This window comes from Notolepis coatsorum (genome assembly GCF_963971535.1).
Source record: "Notolepis coatsorum genome assembly, chromosome: 7".
In the NCBI taxonomy this organism is placed as follows: Eukaryota; Metazoa; Chordata; class Actinopteri; order Aulopiformes; family Paralepididae; genus Notolepis; species Notolepis coatsorum.
In genome coordinates this window covers 10,470,867-10,489,546 of record NC_140171.1, presented here as the reverse complement: position 1 = coordinate 10,489,546, position 18,680 = coordinate 10,470,867, and the positions used below count along the sequence as shown (strand labels likewise).

Sequence of the window (18,680 nt, the reverse complement as noted above, 5' to 3'; positions counted from 1 at the left end):
CGGTATCGGAAATTAAGAGTTGGACAATATCGGTATAGGTACAAAAGCCAATATCCAGCATCCCTAGTTTCTGTGTCTCATGCTGTTCTCCCTGTGTCTCCCGTGGTCTTATGTTCCTTTTGTTTCTTGTTTTTCTCTGTTTTTCTCTGTTTCCCTCCCTAACGTCAGCGACTTCGGGTTCCTGAGAAGCGCTTTATAAATTAAATGAATTATCATGTGTGTGTGGGGGGATGTGTGTGTGTGTGTGTGTGTGTGTGTGTGTGTGTGTGTGTGTGTGTGTGTGTGTGTGTGTGTGTGTGTGTGTGTGTGTGTGTGTGTGTGTGTGTGTGCGTGTGTGTGTGTGTGTTTGTGTGTGTGTGTGTGCGTGTGTGTGTGTGTGTGTGTGGGGGGGGGGGGGGTGCACATGTGTGTATTGGACACAGCCAATCAAAGTGAAGGAGGAGGTGGAAGATGGAAAATCAAAGATGTGTGTGAGTAATTATAATTTTTCTTGCACATAATCATTTATTTCCCTTTCCTTCATTTATTGTCCCTCCTATCCATCCATCTGTCCACTCCACAATCCATCCATCCATCATCCATCCATCCCTTCATCCGTCCATCCATCCCTCTATCTATCCGCCCTCCTTCTCTATCTACCTCCTTATGTCTCTATCATTCCATATCTCCCTCCTTCTCTCTTCCTCCTCTCTACGTGTTTAGGACTGTGTTTTTATGATCTAGGACCGTGTGACGGCTAGCACCTAGGGCTGCATTTAAAATGTCGTTGTAACACTGTAACAATGACAATAAAGATCATTCTATTCTATTCTATGTTAATCATTCCAACTCTCACTCTCTCTATCTCCTTTTCTCTGTCCGTCTATCGCACCTATTCTCTTCCCGTCTCTCTTCTTCTCTTCATATGTGTTCTTCTATTTTATTTATATCTCTCTCTTCTCCTCATCTGTTCTTCTATTTTATTTATAGCTCTCTCTCTCTTAGTATTTCTCTCACATCTCTGTTCGATAGGTGAAGAACTCTCGCCTGGGACAGGTATGTGTGTGTGTGTGTGTGTGTGTGTGTGTGTGTGTGTGTGTGTGTGTGTGTGTGTGTGTGTGTGTGAGAGTCTGTCCAAAGTGGTTAGCTATTCTAAAGACAGAGACCTCTTTTAATTATCCACTAATCACACTTTTAATTACCTGCCACACACACATCCATCACTGACCGCACTGCTAACGAACCAGTACACTGCTTGTTAATTCAGACAGAAAAAGCTCATTGTGGAAAGTCAAGAGTGTTACTTTTTCAGCTGTGGATGTATCTATTGGTTACAGCACATGCCTCTCGCAGTGTGTTGAGGGGGCGTGACCCTCTAGGGCTGAACGATCAATCGATTTAAAATCGAAATCGCGATTTGAAATGATGCAATTAGCAAACCGAAAAAAGAAAAAGAAATCGCTAAAATATATAGGCCTATATATATTTTTTTTTTAAACCAGGAAGTCCCATTGAAGATACAAGATCTCCTTTGCAAGTTGTTGTTATTGTTGTAGGAACAGTTTGGGAGAGGGAGGTAAGGGGTTTTAGATTGTGTGTTGTGAAGTTTAGACTTCAGAGAGGGAGAGTAAAGTACAGAAAAAAGGTACCGTTGGGCACCGGCAGGCCCGGACTGGCCATCGGGAGCACCGGGAGTTTTCCCGGTGGCCTGGCCTGCACAGATTAAAAAAAAAAAATTATATAAAAAAAAAAAAAAAAAAAAAAAAAGTATTATTTTTTTTTATTATTTTTTTGCCAGGCCATTGTTTCTAGTTGTGGCGGCGGCGCGGCGCGATAGTTAGATAACCTAGATGGGTGGGGAACAACCAGGATTTCACTGTCTGCGTCAGAGTTGGAGAACTATCTGACTCTCTCTCACGCGGATCATACACACACACAATGGAGCCGTGCTGCCGCTTGTGATTGGTGGAGGCGGGACCAGGCGATACAACTGATTGACAGCGGAGGCGGCGAATGGAATGGCAGACGGCACTCAGATGCAGAATAACAGCCAGGCAGTGAGCCAGGTAGTGAGGGACTCGGGAGAGATACAGTAGAGCGAAAGTCAATTAACGTTGATGTCAAGATGGACAGTGGAAGAAAGAGAATAAGAGAGAGAAGAGAGAGGGATAAAACAAAGAAAAAGAAAGGCCCTTACAGGAGAGAGTGGTTAACTGTATTATAATAGTAAATAGAAAAATATGTTGTGCTCTTGCTTTTTTCTTTTTGAAGGTGGAGAGAGTAGCATTGCTAGTGCCACAACAGTTTTATTTGAGGTCCATAACAGTACATTGTACTAAGCAATTGTTGGCTCATTAGTTTGTGATTCACATGCACTAAAATTCACCAGAATGCAGGAAATTAAGTCTTTGTAACAAAAAAATTCCTAGTGGGGGACCCCCAGACCCCCCGCTTAAAAAGTGGCCTGACTGGGGCTATATTTCGCGCTATATCTCCCGGTATGAATAATTTCCCCAGTCCGGCCCTGGGCACCGGTATCGATTCCCAGGTAAAAAGAAACATTTTCAGGCTCGGTGTCCCGAACAGACCCACCGCGTATAGGCCAGATGCAAGCCGCATTTTACAATAAACCTCTGTGGGGCTGCTTAAAAAAAATGTATTATTATAATCGCAAATTTAATCGCAATCGCAATATCTGTCAGAAAAAATCGCAATTCGATTATTTCCCCAAAATCGTGCAGCCCTACTTACTGCACTTACTGACTGGAGATGTCAAGCTAGTATCATAAAACATACAACGTTTTCAACTGTAAACAAGTTCATGGGAACACTGTGTTCGGTTGCTATGGGAGATTAACCCTGGCTAACATGTGCTAGCATGTTTGTGGACTAACTAGCTGACATCCGTTATAACTGACAACTGACGTTAGATTATGTAGTAGATTCGAGTAGATTGTGCAAATTGGATCTGAAATGGTTTGATTGTGTTGATATCCAGGGGGATGGTGATCAAAGCTTTTGTCATTTTCAGTTGTAACATTTTGGCTAATTTTACATCAACATACATTCTGTAAAAAAAAATGCAATTAGATTGAAAAACAAGATTTTCATTCCACTGAATCGTTAACTTCAACTTTAATCTTTTAACACAAACACACACTCATCACCGACTGCACTATCGAAGCACACAAACACATTTGTACACACACACACACACACCCATTTATACACACACACACACACACACACACACACACACACACACACACACACACACACACACACACACATTTATACACACACACACACACAAGAGAGATAGAGAGAAAGAAGCCGTGTTTCCATTAAATTGTCAAGTGAATTTATATTATTTATTACATTTTTCTGAACTTTTGAAAGTTCAGTAGTAGATCAGATTATACGACATGACACCTATCAAAGATACTGCTGTATTAATCATCATCAGTACCAGACACACACACACACACACACACACACACACACACACACACACACACACACAGACACACATACACACACACATACACCGACACACACAGACACACACACAGACACCGACACACACAGACACACAGACACACACAGACATGCATTATCTCTCTCTCCCTCGCTCTACTGTATCTCTCTCATCTAACTATAAAGGAAGGACTCTCTTGTGTGTCTGTGTGTGTGTGTCTGTGTGTATGTGTGTGTATGTGTGTGCATATGTGTGTGTGTGTGTGTGTGTGTGTGTGTGTGTGTGTGTGTGTCTGTGTGTGTGTGTGTGTGTCTGTGTGTGTGTCTGTGTGTGTGTCTGTGTGTATGTGTATGTGTGTGTGTGTGTGTGTGTGTGTGTGTGTGTGTTTGCGTGTGTGTCTGGCTGTGTGTGTGTGTGTGTGTGTGTGTGTTCAGAGACAACAACAACAACAACAACAACAAATAACAAAACACAAGAAACATCACATCTTACAGAATCCAACCAGGAAAAAGAAAAGGAAAATGAAAATGCATTACTGTTATTTTAAAGGAAGTTAAGTGCATTTAGTGCCCTGGGGATGTACGAACATTTAAATCTGTTGCTCTTTAGCCTGGGGAGCCTATATCTCCTGCCAGAGGGGAGGGGGACAAACTCCTCCAAGAGAGGATGGTCAGAGCTGTCTAAGATCGTCTGAGCCTTCCGCAGAATTTGTCTTGTTATAAATGTCTGTCAAGGAAAGCTGCTGGGTCCCAATTATCTTGCTGGCCATCTTGACTATGTTGGCCAGACTGTTTTTGTTCTGTATTGACAGGTTGCCATACCAGGAGACAATACAAACGGTTAAAATGGACTCAACAAAAGATTTGTAAAACAAAACCATAAGTGTTTTGTCCACATTAAAAGTGTTTAGTTTGCGCAGGAAGTAGAGTCTCTGCAGACCTTTTTTGCAGATTGCAGTGTGTGTGTCTGTGTGTGTCTGTGTGTATCTGTGTGTCTGTGTGTGTGTGTGTGTGTGTGTGTGTGTGTGTGTGTGTGTGTGTGTGTGTGTGTGTGTGTGTGTGTGTGTGTTTTTGTGTCTGTCTGTCTGTGTGTGTGTGTCTGTGTGTGTCTGTGTGTGTCTGTGGGGCGCATATCTGGAGAACCATTCCCGGATCAACTCCACACTCAGCAGGTATATTGCTGAGGACCCAGGCGAGTGCAGTGATTCATCGGATTTGGTACCATTTGGCCAGATGGTGGCGCTAAAACAACAAACTTCAAACGTTGGGCTGTAACCTTTGAAAAGAAAAACAAAGAAACTCTCAGAAACAAAGATTTTCTTTCTATGGGTCGTCCAGGGAAAATCTATCCACTTAAGCCACGCCCATTTGCCTGCCATTTGGCCAGGTGGTGGCGCTATAACAACCCAGGGGAGTGCAGTGGCGCTATAGTGCATGACTGTCCTTAGCATATCTCCAGGACCACTCATCCGATTGGAATCTATGTTCTATCAAAGGAATATGTCAAGTTATATTATAGGTCCAATGTGTTCAAATTTATATATTTCCGAGCTTAGATCAAGGTGTCCCAAACGTCCCAGTGAGGCAGAACAGTGAGACCACGCTCTCACTCCTTGTATATTTAACATAACTGTGTTCTAAAAATGTGTCGTTAGCAGACACCTGTATCTGTTCAGGGATTCAATTATTTTCATTCCTATTCAAGTAGCCTCTGAGTAATGGAAGGTTATTTTGTGTCGATACAAACGTGTCCAAACCTACCCTGCTCCCCCGCACACATGCAAGTACAATTAACGAACATCAATCGATCAGTCCAACACAAAAACATGGCCACAAAGAACACAATACAGCCACCAATAACACAATACAGTCACAACAAACACAATACAGCCACAAAGAACACAATACAGCCACAAAGAACACAATACAGTCACAAAGAACACAATACAGCCACAAAGAACACAATACAGCCACAAAGAACACAATACAGTCACAACAAACACAATACAGCCACAAAGAACACAATACAGTCACAACAAACACAATACAGTCACAAAGAACACAATACAGCCACAAAGAACACAATACAGTCACAGAGAACACAATACAGTCACAACAAACACAATACAGCCACAAATAACACAATACAGCCACAAAGAACACAATACAGTCACAACAAACACAATACAGCCACAAATAACACAATACAGTCACAGAGAACACAATACAGCCACAAATAACACAATACAGTCACAGAGAACACAATACAGTCACAGAGAACACAATACAGTCACAACAAACACAATACAGCCACAAATAACACAATACAGTCACAGAGAACACAATACAGTCACAACAAACACAATACAGTCACAGAGAACACAATACAGCCACAAAGAACACAATACAGCCACAAATAACACAATACAGCCACAAAGAACACAATACAGTCACAACAAACACAATACAGTCACAGAGAACACAATACAGCCACAAAGAACACAATACAGTCACAGAGAACACAATACAGTCACAGAGAACACAATACAGCCACAAAGAACACAATACAGCCACAAATAACACAATACAGCCACAAAGAACACAATACAGCCACAAATAACACAATACAGCCACAAAGAACACAATACAGCCACAGAGAACACAATACAGCCACAAAGAACACAATACAGCCACAAATAACACAATACAGTCACAAAGAACACAATACAGTCACAAAGAACACAACACAGCCACAAATAACACAATACAGTCACAAAGAACACAATACAGCCACAAATAACACAATACAGTCACAAAGAACACAATACAGTCACAAAGAACACAACACAGCCACAAATAACACAATACAGCCACAAAGAACACAATACAGCCACAAATAACACAATACAGTCACAGAGAACACAATACAGCCACAAATAACACAATACAGTCACAGAGAACACAATACAGCCACAGAGAACACAATACAGCCACAAATAACACAATACAGCCACAAATAACACAATACAGTCACAGAGAACACAATACAGTCACAGAGAACACAATACAGTCACAGAGAACACAATACAGCCACAGAGAACACAATACAGCCACAAAGAACACAATACAGCCACAAATAACACAATACAGTCACAGAGAACACAATACAGCCACAGAGAACACAATACAGCCACAAAGAACACAATACAGCCACAAATAACACAATACAGCCACAAAGAACACAATACAGCCACAAATAACACAATACAGTCACAAAGAACACAATACAGTCACAAAGAACACAACACAGCCACAAATAACACAATACAGCCACAAAGAACACAATACAGCCACAAATAACACAATACAGTCACAGAGAACACAATACAGCCACAAATAACACAATACAGTCACAGAGAACACAATACAGCCACAAAGAACACAATACAGCCACAAATAACACAATACAGTCACAGAGAACACAATACAGCCACAAAGAACACAATACAGTCACAGAGAACACAATACAGCCACAAATAACACAATACAGTCACAGAGAACACAATACAGTCACAGAGAACACAATACAGTCACAAATAACACAATACAGTCACAGAGAACACAATACAGTCACAGAGAACACAATACAGTCACAGAGAACACAATACAGCCACAAATAACACAATACAGCCACAAATAACACAATACAGCCACAAATAACACAATACAGCCACAAATAACACAATACAGTCACAGAGAACACAATACAGTCACAGAGAACACAATACAGCCACAAATAACACAATACAGTCACAAGGAACACAATTCAGTCACAAAAAACACAATACAGCCACAAGGAACACAATACAGTCACAAAGAACACGATACAGCCACACAGAACACAATACAGCCACAAAGAACACAATACAGCCACAAAGAACACAATACAGCCACAAAGAACACAATACAGCCACAAAGAACACAATACAGCCACAAAGAACACAATACAGCCACAAAGAACACAATACAGCCACAAAGAACACAATACAGCCACAAAGAACACAATACAGCCACAACAAACACAATAGGCTACAGCCACACAGAATACCAGTCCATTACATGTTATTGCTACAGGCAGTGATGACAGAGGGCACCAAACTCTTACTGTAGAGTGCTTTTTAGAGGAGTACAGTGAAGCTGGGGTGGGGGTGGCTGGGGTCGTGTGCTACGAATCTACGATGAGTACAGTGAAGCTGGGGTGGGGGTGGCTGGGGTCGTGTGCTACGATGAGTACAGTGCAGCATGAGTTCAGGGGGTGGCTGGGGTCGTGTGCTACAGTATGATGAGTACAGTGAAGCATGAGTTCAGGGGGTGGCTGGGGTCGTGTGCTACAGTATGATGAGTACAGTGAAGCATGAGTTCGGGGGGTGGCTGGGGTCGTGTGCTACAGTATGATGAGTACAGTGCAGCATGAGTTCAGGGGGTGGCTGGGGTCGTGTGCTACAGTATGATGAGTACAGTGCAGCATGAGTTCGGGGGGTGGCTGGGGTCGTGTGCTACAGTATGATGAGTACAGTGCAGCATGAGTTCGGGGGGTGGCTGGGGTCGTGTGCTACAGTATGATGAGTACAGTGCAGCATGAGTTCGGGGGGTGGCTGGGGTCGTGTGCTACAGTATGATGAGTACAGTGCAGCATGAGTTCGGGGGGTGGCTGGGGTCGTGTGCTACAGTATGATGAGTACAGTGAAGCATGAGTTCGGGGGGTGGCTGGGGTCGTGTGCTACAGTATGATGAGTACAGTGCAGCATGAGTTCGGGGGGTGGCTGGGGTCGTGTGCTACAGTATGATGAGTACAGTGCAGCATGAGTTCGGGGGGTGGCTGGGGTCGTGTGCTACAGTATGATGAGTACAGTGAAGCATGAGTTCAGGGGGTGGCTGGGGTCGTGTGCTACGATGAGTACAGTGAAGCATGAGTTCAGGGGGTGGCTGGGGTCGTGTGCTACAGTATGATGAGTACAGTGAACCATGAGTTCAGGGGGTGGCTGGGGTCGTGTGCTACAGTATGATGAGTACAGTGCAGCATGAGTTCAGGGGGATGTGATTGTTATCACAGCTAAATAAACTAAACCCTCCAGATTAATCTATTGTGATACAAGGTTGTCATTATTTCCATGCGGTATGTGATGTCACATTGAGGTTGTTACACAAAAAAAGTTGTATTAAAAAAAGTTATGTAATTTTCTTTTTTAAATGCCTTATTTTACTTGACTAACACTGTGGACTGGTTTGTTGCACTACTCTTTACACAACTCCTGCTAAATCCATATTTGCTAATCGAGGAATAGCGCTCCTCTCTATTCATACGCAGTTCAAATTTCAGCAATATGATATCAGAGATAGGCAGGGCATGGCAGGAAGCAGTAAGCATGGACGGGAGCTTAGCCACTAAGCTACCACCTGCACATTTTTTATAAATAAATAAATATATACATATATTTATATGTGTTGCTATCACCTCTACAGACTCTGCCCTCCGGATAAACATACTGTACTGTAGGTCATGTAAAACACAAAACAACTTAGACCTTACTGTATGTGACATACATGTTTCCAGGCCTTCATGCAGCCTGTGGAGGGAAGGGAACTAAACATTGCGAGCGTTGAGCAAAGTTTTGACAAATTGTTTTTGTCAGAATGGGCAATGAATATTCATAGGCTCCACAGCAAGCCCTTAAGTGATGTCTTCTCTATAATGTGATTCTCTCCATATACACCTTGACAATGAATAATATTACTGGAAAACTGCAATGCAATTAAAGCAAACCCCTGTCTCCTTTCTGCCTCTTCTATATGTGCTCTCTCTCTCTCTCTCTCTCTCTCTCTCTCTCTCTCTCTCTCTCTCTCTCTCTCTCTCTCTCTTTCTATATTTATCTCTCTCTCTATCTCTCTCATTCATCCTTCCCTCCTATATCCCCCCCTTCTCTATATATCTCTATTTCTCTCTATCCCTATCATTACCCCTTCCCTCCTCTCCTCCATCTACCCCCTCGCTCCTATGGATGTACTCTCTCTCATCCAGCCATACATCCATCCATCCATCCATCCATCCACCCGTACATTGTCTATTACGCGCTCAAGCCGTGTGTGGTGGTAAGCGGACTCATCCCATTCATTAAAAGCAGAAGAATCATGCATTATTCTAGAACCTATGAATATTCATAGGCTCCACAGCCAGCCCTGAAGTGCTGTCTTCTCCATAATGTGATTCTCTCCCAATCCACCTTGACAATGAATAATATCACTGGAAAACACAATGCAATTAACACTCCGACCGCCTGGACGGTCCAAGAGACCGCTTGCATATTTTTTAATGTATATAATTTTGTATAAATAAAATATGTGATGTTCCCAGTCCATGGCTTTTCCTAAATATTCATGTTTTCACAAAACAAGAAAGTTACACAAATTACGTTCTTCAGTGCATGTATACCTGCATGGTGGCACAGACTGCCAGGTCCATTTACGTGAATCTTCAATATATAGTAGGAGTTTCGGCTTTGTGTTTGCTGCCCATATGTAACCGCTTTCTCTCTCTCTCTCTCTCTCTCTCTCTCTCTCTCTCTCTCTAGAACACCTTGCTCTGTCTCCCTCCCTCCCTTCTCTCTCTCTATCTCCACTTTCCCACCCCTCTCTCCATCTGTGTGTGTGTGTGTCTTTGTATGTGTTCGATTCCCCTTTCTCGCTCCTCATATCATTTTTATCAGAGGCCAATCTAAATAATGTTGAGCCAAAATGGCGACCTGCAAAACCATATAGGCCTATAATATTCTTCTCACAGAGACATCAGGTCCTACTCATTATGCAAAAACGAATATCACTCGCAGACAGGCTGGTTTTTTCTTGTGCAATGTGCAATGTGGAAATGTTGACACGACACTCAGGGAATTATGCTATTACACTATTCCTGGATATGAAGTGCTTTTTCTGTGCATGAAACGAAAGCGCTCGCTGTCCTTCTGGCCACGCCGGCTCTGTGGAATCAGTTTGGGGAATAAAAGGAAGCTTGACAGCTGCTGGTCAGACAAGTACAGGTGCATCTCAATAAATTAGAAAATCGAGGAAAAGTTCATTTATTTCAGTAATTCAATTATAAAAAGTGAAAATCATAATATTATATAGATTCATTACACACACAGAGTGAAATATTTCTAAGGCTGATACCACTTATTGATTTATCGATAATTATGGCGTCACTTATCGATTTGTGTGCATGTGTAAACAAATAAATTAAAATACATTTAAAATACTTTTTTCTTAAATTATTATTATTATTTAACATTAGTTTGTGTGTGTGTGATAATATTTGTAATTATATTATTATTATTTATTTTTTATATATACCGTAATTCCTGAAACAGAGATGATGTGAGCGGGCCTGCCTCTGGAACACGAGGGGAGCCACTCTGAAGGAACGTGGAACAGAGATGATGACGTGAGCGGGCCTGTCTCTGGAACACGAGGGGAGCCACACTGAAGGAACGTGGAACAGAGATGATGACGTGAGCGGGCCTGTCTCTGGAACACGAGGGGAGCCACACTGAAGGAACGTGGAACAGAGATGATGACGTGAGCGGGCCTGTCTCTGGAACACGAGGGGAGCCACACTGAAGGAACGTGGAACAGAGATGACGTGAGCGGGCCTGACTCTGGAACACGAGGGGAGCCACACTGAAGGAACGTGGAACAGAGATGACGTGAGCGGGCCTGTCTCTGGAACACGAGGGGAGCCACACTGAAGGAACGTGGAACAGAGATGATGATGTGAGCGGGCCTGTCTCTGGAACACGAGGGGAGCCACACTGAAGGAACGTGGAACAGAGATGATGACGTGAGCGGGCCTGTCTCTGGAACACGAGGGGAGCCACACTGAAGGAACGTGGAACAGAGATGATGACGTGAGCGGGCCTGTCTCTGGAACACGAGGGGAGCCACACTGAAGGAACGTGGAACAGAGATGATGATGTGAGCGGGCCTGTCTCTGGAACACGAGGGGAGCCACTCTGAAGGAACGTGGAACAGAGATGACGTGAGCGGGCCTGTCTCTGGAACACGAGGGGAGCCACTCTGAAGGAACGTGGAACAGAGATGATGATGTGAGCGGGCCTGTCTCTGGAACACGAGGGGAGCCACACTGAAGGAACGTGGAACAGAGATGACGTGAGCGGGCCTGTCTCTGGAACACGAGGGGAGCCACTCTGAAGGAACGTGGAACAGAGATGACGTGAGCGGGCCTGCCTCTGGAACACGAGGGGAGCCACACTGAAGGAACGTGGAACAGAGGAGATGACGTGAGCGGGCCTGACTCTGGAACACGAGGGGAGCCACTCTGAAGGAACGTGGAACAGAGATGATGACGTGAGCGGGCCTGTCTCTGGAACACGAGGGGAGCCACACTGAAGGAACGTGGAACAGAGATGATGACGTGAGCGGGCCTGTCTCTGGAACACGAGGGGAGCCACTCTGAAGGAACGTGGAACAGAGATGATGACGTGAGCGGGCCTGTCTCTGGAACACGAGGGGAGCCACTCTGAAGGAACGTGGAACAGAGATGATGACGTGAGCGGGCCTGTCTCTGGAACACGAGGGGAGCCACACTGAAGGAACGTGGAACAGAGGAGATGACGTGAGCGGGCCTGACTCTGGAACACGAGGGGAGCCACTCTGAAGGAACGTGGAACAGAGATGATGTGAGCGGGCCTGTCTCTGGAACACGAGGGGAGCCACACTGAAGGAACGTGGAACAGAGGAGATGACGTGAGCGGGCCTGCCTCTGGAACACGAGGGGAGCCACACTGAAGGAACGTGGAACAGAGGAGATGACGTGAGCGGGCCTGTCTCTGGAACACAAGGGGAGCCACAGTGAAGGAACGAGGAACAGAGATGATGACGTGAGCGGGCCTGTCTCTGGAACACGAGGGGAGCCACTCTGAAGGAACGTGGAACAGAGATGACGTGAGCGGGCCTGTCTCTGGAACACGAGGGGAGCCACACTGAAGGAACGTGGAACAGAGATGATGTGAGCGGGCCTGTCTCTGGAACACGAGGGGAGCCACACTGAAGGAACGTGGAACAGAGATGATGATGTGAGCGGGCCTGCCTCTGGAACACGAGGGGAGCCACACTGAAGGAACGTGAAACAGAGATGATGATGTGAGCGGGCCTGCCTCTGGAACACGAGGGGAGCCACACTGAAGGAACGTGGAACAGAGATGATGTGAGCGGGCCTGACTCTGGAACACGAGGGGAGCCACACTGAAGGAACGTGGAACAGAGATGATGATGTGAGCGGGCCTGCCTCTGGAACACAAGGGGAGCCACAGTGAAGGAACGTGACACAGAGATGATGATGTGAGCGGGCCTGCCTCTGGAACACGAGGGGAGCCACACTGAAGGAACGTGGAACAGAGATGATGATGTGAGCGGGCCTGTCTCTGGAACACGAGGGGAGCCACACTGAAGGAACGTGGAACAGAGATGATGTGAGCGGGCCTGACTCTGGAACACGAGGGGAGCCACACTGAAGGAACGTGGAACAGAGATGATGATGTGAGCGGGCCTGCCTCTGGAACACAAGGGGAGCCACAGTGAAGGAACGTGACACAGAGATGATGATGTGAGCGGGCCTGCCTCTGGAACACGAGGGGAGCCACACTGAAGGAACGTGGAACAGAGATGATGATGTGAGCGGGCCTGCCTCTGGAACACGAGGGGAGCCACTCTGAAGGAACGTGGAACAGAGATGATGATGTGAGCGGGCCTGCCTCTGGAACACGAGGGGAGCCACACTGAAGGAACGTGGAACAGAGATGATGATGTGAGCGGGCCTGTCTCTGGAACACGAGGGGAGCCACACTGAAGGAACGTGGAACAGAGATGATGTGAGCGGGCCTGACTCTGGAACACGAGGGGAGCCACACTGAAGGAATGTGGAACAGAGATGATGATGTGAGCGGGCCTGTCTCTGGAACACGAGGGGAGCCACTCTGAAGGAACGTGGAGCAGAGATGATGTGAGCGGGCCTGTCTCTGGAACACGAGGGGAGCCACAGTGAAGGAACGTGGAGCAGAGATGATGACGTGAGCGGGCCTGTCTCTGGAACACGAGGGGAGCCACACTGAAGGAACGTGAAAGGCGAAGGTTGTCTGCGTAAAAAAGCGCCAAGGCTCCCAAGAACGCTGAGTTCCCCCGGCTATGTGGCGATGCTTTATTACCACACGTTCTCTATGAAAGTCCTCAGAAATCAACTAATTAAAGAAATGAACACACTGAAAATGATTTAATTAAGTGAGAAAAGTATGCAGCATATACAGTAGATATGCGTATTCGTCGCCGTCCTTTATATTATCATAGATTTCAATGCATTTATAATGTGGAGGCTGACGGCAACTGCGTGCCTCTTCTATATAGCAGTATGTGCTCTCTCTCTCTCTCTCTCTCTCTCTCTCTCTCTCGCTCTCTCTCTCTCTCTCTATCTCTCTCTCTATCTCTCTCTCTCTCTCTCTCGCTCTCTATCTGTCTCTCTCTCTCTCTCTCGCTCTCTATCTATCTCTCGCTCTCTATCTCTCTCTCTCTCTCTCTATCTATCTCTCGCTCTCTATCTGTCTCTCTCTCTCTTTCGCTCTCTCTCTCATTCCCCCTCCTCTCCTATCTCCCTCCCTTCTCGCTCTCTCATGTATGTACTCTCTCTCGCTCTCTCTCTCTATCTATCTCTCTCATTCCCCCTTCCCTCCTATCTCCCTCCCTTATCGCGCGCATGTATGTACTATCTCTCTCTCTCTCTCTCTCTCTCTCTCTCTCTCTCTCTATCTCTCTCTCTCTCATCCATTAATCCTCCACTGGGCTCTCAAGCTGTGCCGTGGTAAGAGGACTCATCACATTCATTAAAAGAATCATGCATTATTCTAGAGCTGTGCCACAGGTACTGTAGCCCCCCCCCCCAGGGCAAATTCAGAGACAGCAAACACACTTAGCTTTTTTTTCTTTTTTTTTACAAGCAGAGAACGGCATTGGAGGGAGATTCAGTTCATCATGTGATTCATTATTATGTGTAAACAGTATTCTGTCTCATTAATCTGATTACTAATGCGATCCTCCCTTCAGTAGAACTTCGAGAGGAAAGCCGTCCCAGAGGAGGCGTGGCCTATAAACCCAGAGCCAGGGCAGATTCACGTTCACACTCATCCAAATGTAAACAGGAACTGAAGGTAACTTTTAGTAAGGATAAAGTATTAATCCCCAGTCATGTCTAACATGTTGTTTGTTGTACATGAGAGCCTTTGCATGCCAACTGTTTGCTTTTTATCTCCAGTGTTTACAGGAATAAACTAACCCAGTTTCAGATGTAGAGCTTGATTACTCGGACTGAAAAATCTTTTGGATTATGTTGCTGATATCAATTTGTAACTAAATACATTTCAGACATGCACACACACGCGCACACACACACACACACACACACACACACACACACACACACACACACACACACACACACACACACAGGGTCAAATATTCTAATGTTTACAACGGCAATTAATAGCATTAAGCTACCTGTCAGATCACAACATGACACAGCTTTTTAATGAAGTGATAGCAGGAGAGAGTACAGTAGGAGATTAGATGTGTCCAAACATAATACTTGAGGGGCATATTTCAGAATTTTAGATTTTACATTTTTTTTTCAAATGATGTGAAAGTACAGACTCAGAGCTCACATGGCTCAGGTTGAGTGGTCGTTTGGTAATCTGAAGGTTCCTGGTTTGATTCCAGGCTCCTCCTGGCAGTCCTTGAGCCAGACACTTAACCCCTAACTGACTGGTCGATGTGTGAGTGAATGGGTGAATGTGAGGCACAAAGTTTGAAAGAGCTTTGGATAAAAGCACTATATAAATGCAGTCCGTTTATTAAACATTGGTATTCAGGAAAAGCTGAGTTCTGAGGCTTTAACATTCCTGGAGCTCTTAAGAGAGAGATTAGCATATAAAACTACTGATCCCACAATGCAAAGTGGCCTTGGAGGACCATTGAGGAGGACTTGAAGGATAACCTGGGAGGGGGAGGGGGAGTCGACCCGCATGCTCAGCTTAATGGGGCACATTCATACCATTAACATTGAAATAGGTGCTACAGTAGGTCCGTTTTGGCTGAATCTGCAGTGAATCTAATCATAGTAGTATAATTAAATTCAGCGTATAACAGAGGATCACTGGAAGCAAATGCAGACTTGGGTTTAGGCTAAAATAAATATGAGATATCATGTATGGGCAGATGTGCGGTGCATTATGACATCACTGTGATAGCGGTACATGGTACTTTCACAGCTAGTGTAGCCGAGTGGATTTGAACCTGGGACCATAGGATCCAAAGGCGGCCGCACTAACCAGCTGAGTTAAAGGGTCAGACCTGTTAGCAGGTGCTGGTTGACTGCGACCGATTCGTTAGTAGTTTACAGTCGTCCTCCCCCAGAGAAGTGCGTCCTTGCACGTTCTTTAGTCTCAGGGTTAAGGCACTGAGATCCCACCCACATTGCTACATGAACCTGGATACAGATTCACAGGGTAGTGAGATCCCACCGCTGCTACCAATGTAACCTGGGATCATATAATCGACAGGCTGCCGCACTAACCAGCTGAGCTAAAGGGTCTGACCCGTTAGCAGGTGCTGTTTGACTGTGACCAACTCATTGGTAGTTTACACTAACCAGCAGGGGTGTAAAAAGTACCCAGAAAGTGAAGGTTATGGGTACCGTCTCAAAATCGTACTCAAGTAAAAGTCAGAGTATCTGGCTAAAAACACACTTGAGTAAAAGTAAAAAAAAGTTTCTACTTTTAAATGTACTTAAGTATTGTAACAAAGTACAATTACTCAAGTACCCCTGCTAACCAGCAGAGTTAAAGGGTCTGACCCGTTAGCAGGTGCTGGTTGACTGCGACCGACTCGTTGGTAGTTTACACTAACCAGCAGAGTTAAAGGGTCTGACCCGTTAGCAGGTGCTGGTTGACTGCGACCGACTCGTTGGTAGTTTACACTAACCAGCAGAGTTAAAGGGTCTGACCCGTTAGCAGGTGCTGGTTGACTGCGACCGACTCGTTGGTTTACACTAGCTATTTACAAACAGGACATTAGGTGGCACCTCAGTAGGTCTGACCAGTGTTCCCTCTATATGCACCTAGAAGCACAGACACGTCGCTACTGAAATGAAAACCACTCTCTCCCCTAGTGAACAGCCTTGTAGTGCCTTGTAAACCTGACGCACAATCATTCATGGACATGTTGCTGTCATAATCTCATTAAAAAAAAATCTATCACGTCCAAACTTTCCAAGCAAATGCTCCGTCTGATCTCTTTATGTTTTGCGCTAGTACGGACGCTTCGTATCCGGGTCAATTCACACAGTAAAGCATGTAAACATGAAATGTTGTGCTTCCCTGATAATGTCAGCACAATTTTAACAACGCAAGCACTGGACCGGGTCAGTTAGATGTCAACAGATGTCTCTCAACGTGATGTCTGTCAACACATGTCTCTCAACCGTCTGTAGTGTGGTAGTGAAAGGGTTAATCTGCTGTAGTGTGGTAGTGAAAGGTTAAACATCTGTAGTGTGGTAGTGAAAGGTTAAACTTCTGTAGTGTGGTAGTGAAAGGTTAAACGTCTGTAGTGTGGTAGTGAAAGGTTAAACTTCTGTAGTGTGGTAGTGAAAGGTTAAACGTCTGTAGTGTGGTAGTGAAAGGTTAAACTTCTGTAGTGTGGTAGTGAAAGGGTTCATCTGCTGTAGTGTGGTAGTGAAAGGTTAAACTTCTGTAGTGTGGTAGTGAAAGGTTAAACGTCTGTAGTGTGGTAGTGAAAGGTTAAACTTCTGTAGTGTGGTAGTGAAAGGTTAAACTTATGTAGTGTGGTAGTGAAAGGTTAAACGTCTGTAGTGTGGTAGTGAAAGGTTAAACGTCTGTAGTGTGGTAGTGAAAGGTTAAACTTCTGTAGTGTGGTAGTGAAAGGTTAAACGTCTGTAGTGTGGTAGTGAAAGGTTAAACTTCTGTAGTGTGGTAGTGAAAGGTTAAACGTCTGTAGTGTGGTAGTGAAAGGGTTCATCTGCTGTAGTGTGGCAGTGAAAGGGTTCATATTCTGTAGTGTGGTGGTGAAAGAGTTCATCTTCTGTAGTGTGGTAGCGAAAGGGTTAATCTGCTGTAGTGTGGTAGTGAAAAGATTAATCTTATGTAGTGTGGTAGTGAAAAGGTTCATATTCTGTAGTGTGGTAGTGAAAGGGTTCATCGTATGTTGTGTGGTAGTGAAAGGGTCCATCTGCTGTAGTGTGGTCGTGAAATGGTTAATCTTACAGTATGCAGTGTGGTAGTGAAAGGGTTCATCTTATATAGTGTGGTAGTGAAAGGGTTCATCTTATATAGTGTGGTAGTGAAAGGGTTCATCTTATATAGTGTGGTAGTGAAAGGGTTCATCTTATGTAGTGTGGTAGTGAAAGGGTTCATCTTCTGTAGTGTGGTAGTGAAAGGGTTAACCTTATGTAGTGTGGTAGTGAAAGGGTTCATCTTATATAGTGTGGTAGTGAAAGGGTTCATCTTATATAGTGTGGTAGTGAAAGGGTTCATCTTATATAGTGTGGTAGTGAAAGGGTTCATCTTATGTAGTGTGGTAGTGAAAGGGTTCATCTTATATAGTGTGGTAGTGAAAGGGTTCATCTTATGTAGTGTGGTAGTGAAAGGGTTCATCTTATGTAGTGTGGTAGTGAAAGGGTTCATCTTCTGTAGTGTGGTAGTGAAAGGGTTAACCTTATGTTACAACATGGCACTCAGCTTCACTGCTCTATCCTCACATGGTCTGGCAAGACACAGCTTAGTCAGCCTTCTCCTGACACCAGAAGTAGAAGCATTGAACCGACTAAATGCAATAGTTGCTTCCCGCACAGAATGTGGGGTATTTCTTTGCAACAATGGAAAAAAAAGATGCAGCTGCCTCGAATCCACCCTGCAGAAAGTCTGCATGTTAAAAATAAAGAAAGCACACGGAGGCGACAGAGCAATAAGGCTCATGGTAAATGTATTAAAAACACAGAGACAGTGCAACTTGTAGCCAGCCAGAAAATCTAAACAAAGCACCTGACCACAGGAAGATATTTACATAATGTATATTATATGCCATAAGTAATATTGACA

The 18,680-nt window shown here is 44.7% G+C and overlaps 1 protein-coding gene across 1 annotated transcript in view; it reads right to left on the bottom strand.

The window, feature by feature from the left end:
• Positions 1-18,680, bottom strand: part of sdk1a (sidekick cell adhesion molecule 1a) — a gene marked incomplete at its 5' end in the record, with an annotated part of 439,376 nt that overhangs the window by 388,083 nt on the left and 32,613 nt on the right. The window contains 1 exon segment of the mRNA XM_084319476.1: positions 10,858-13,608. Coding sequence (XP_084175602.1) covers positions 10,858-13,608 — 2,751 coding nt within the window.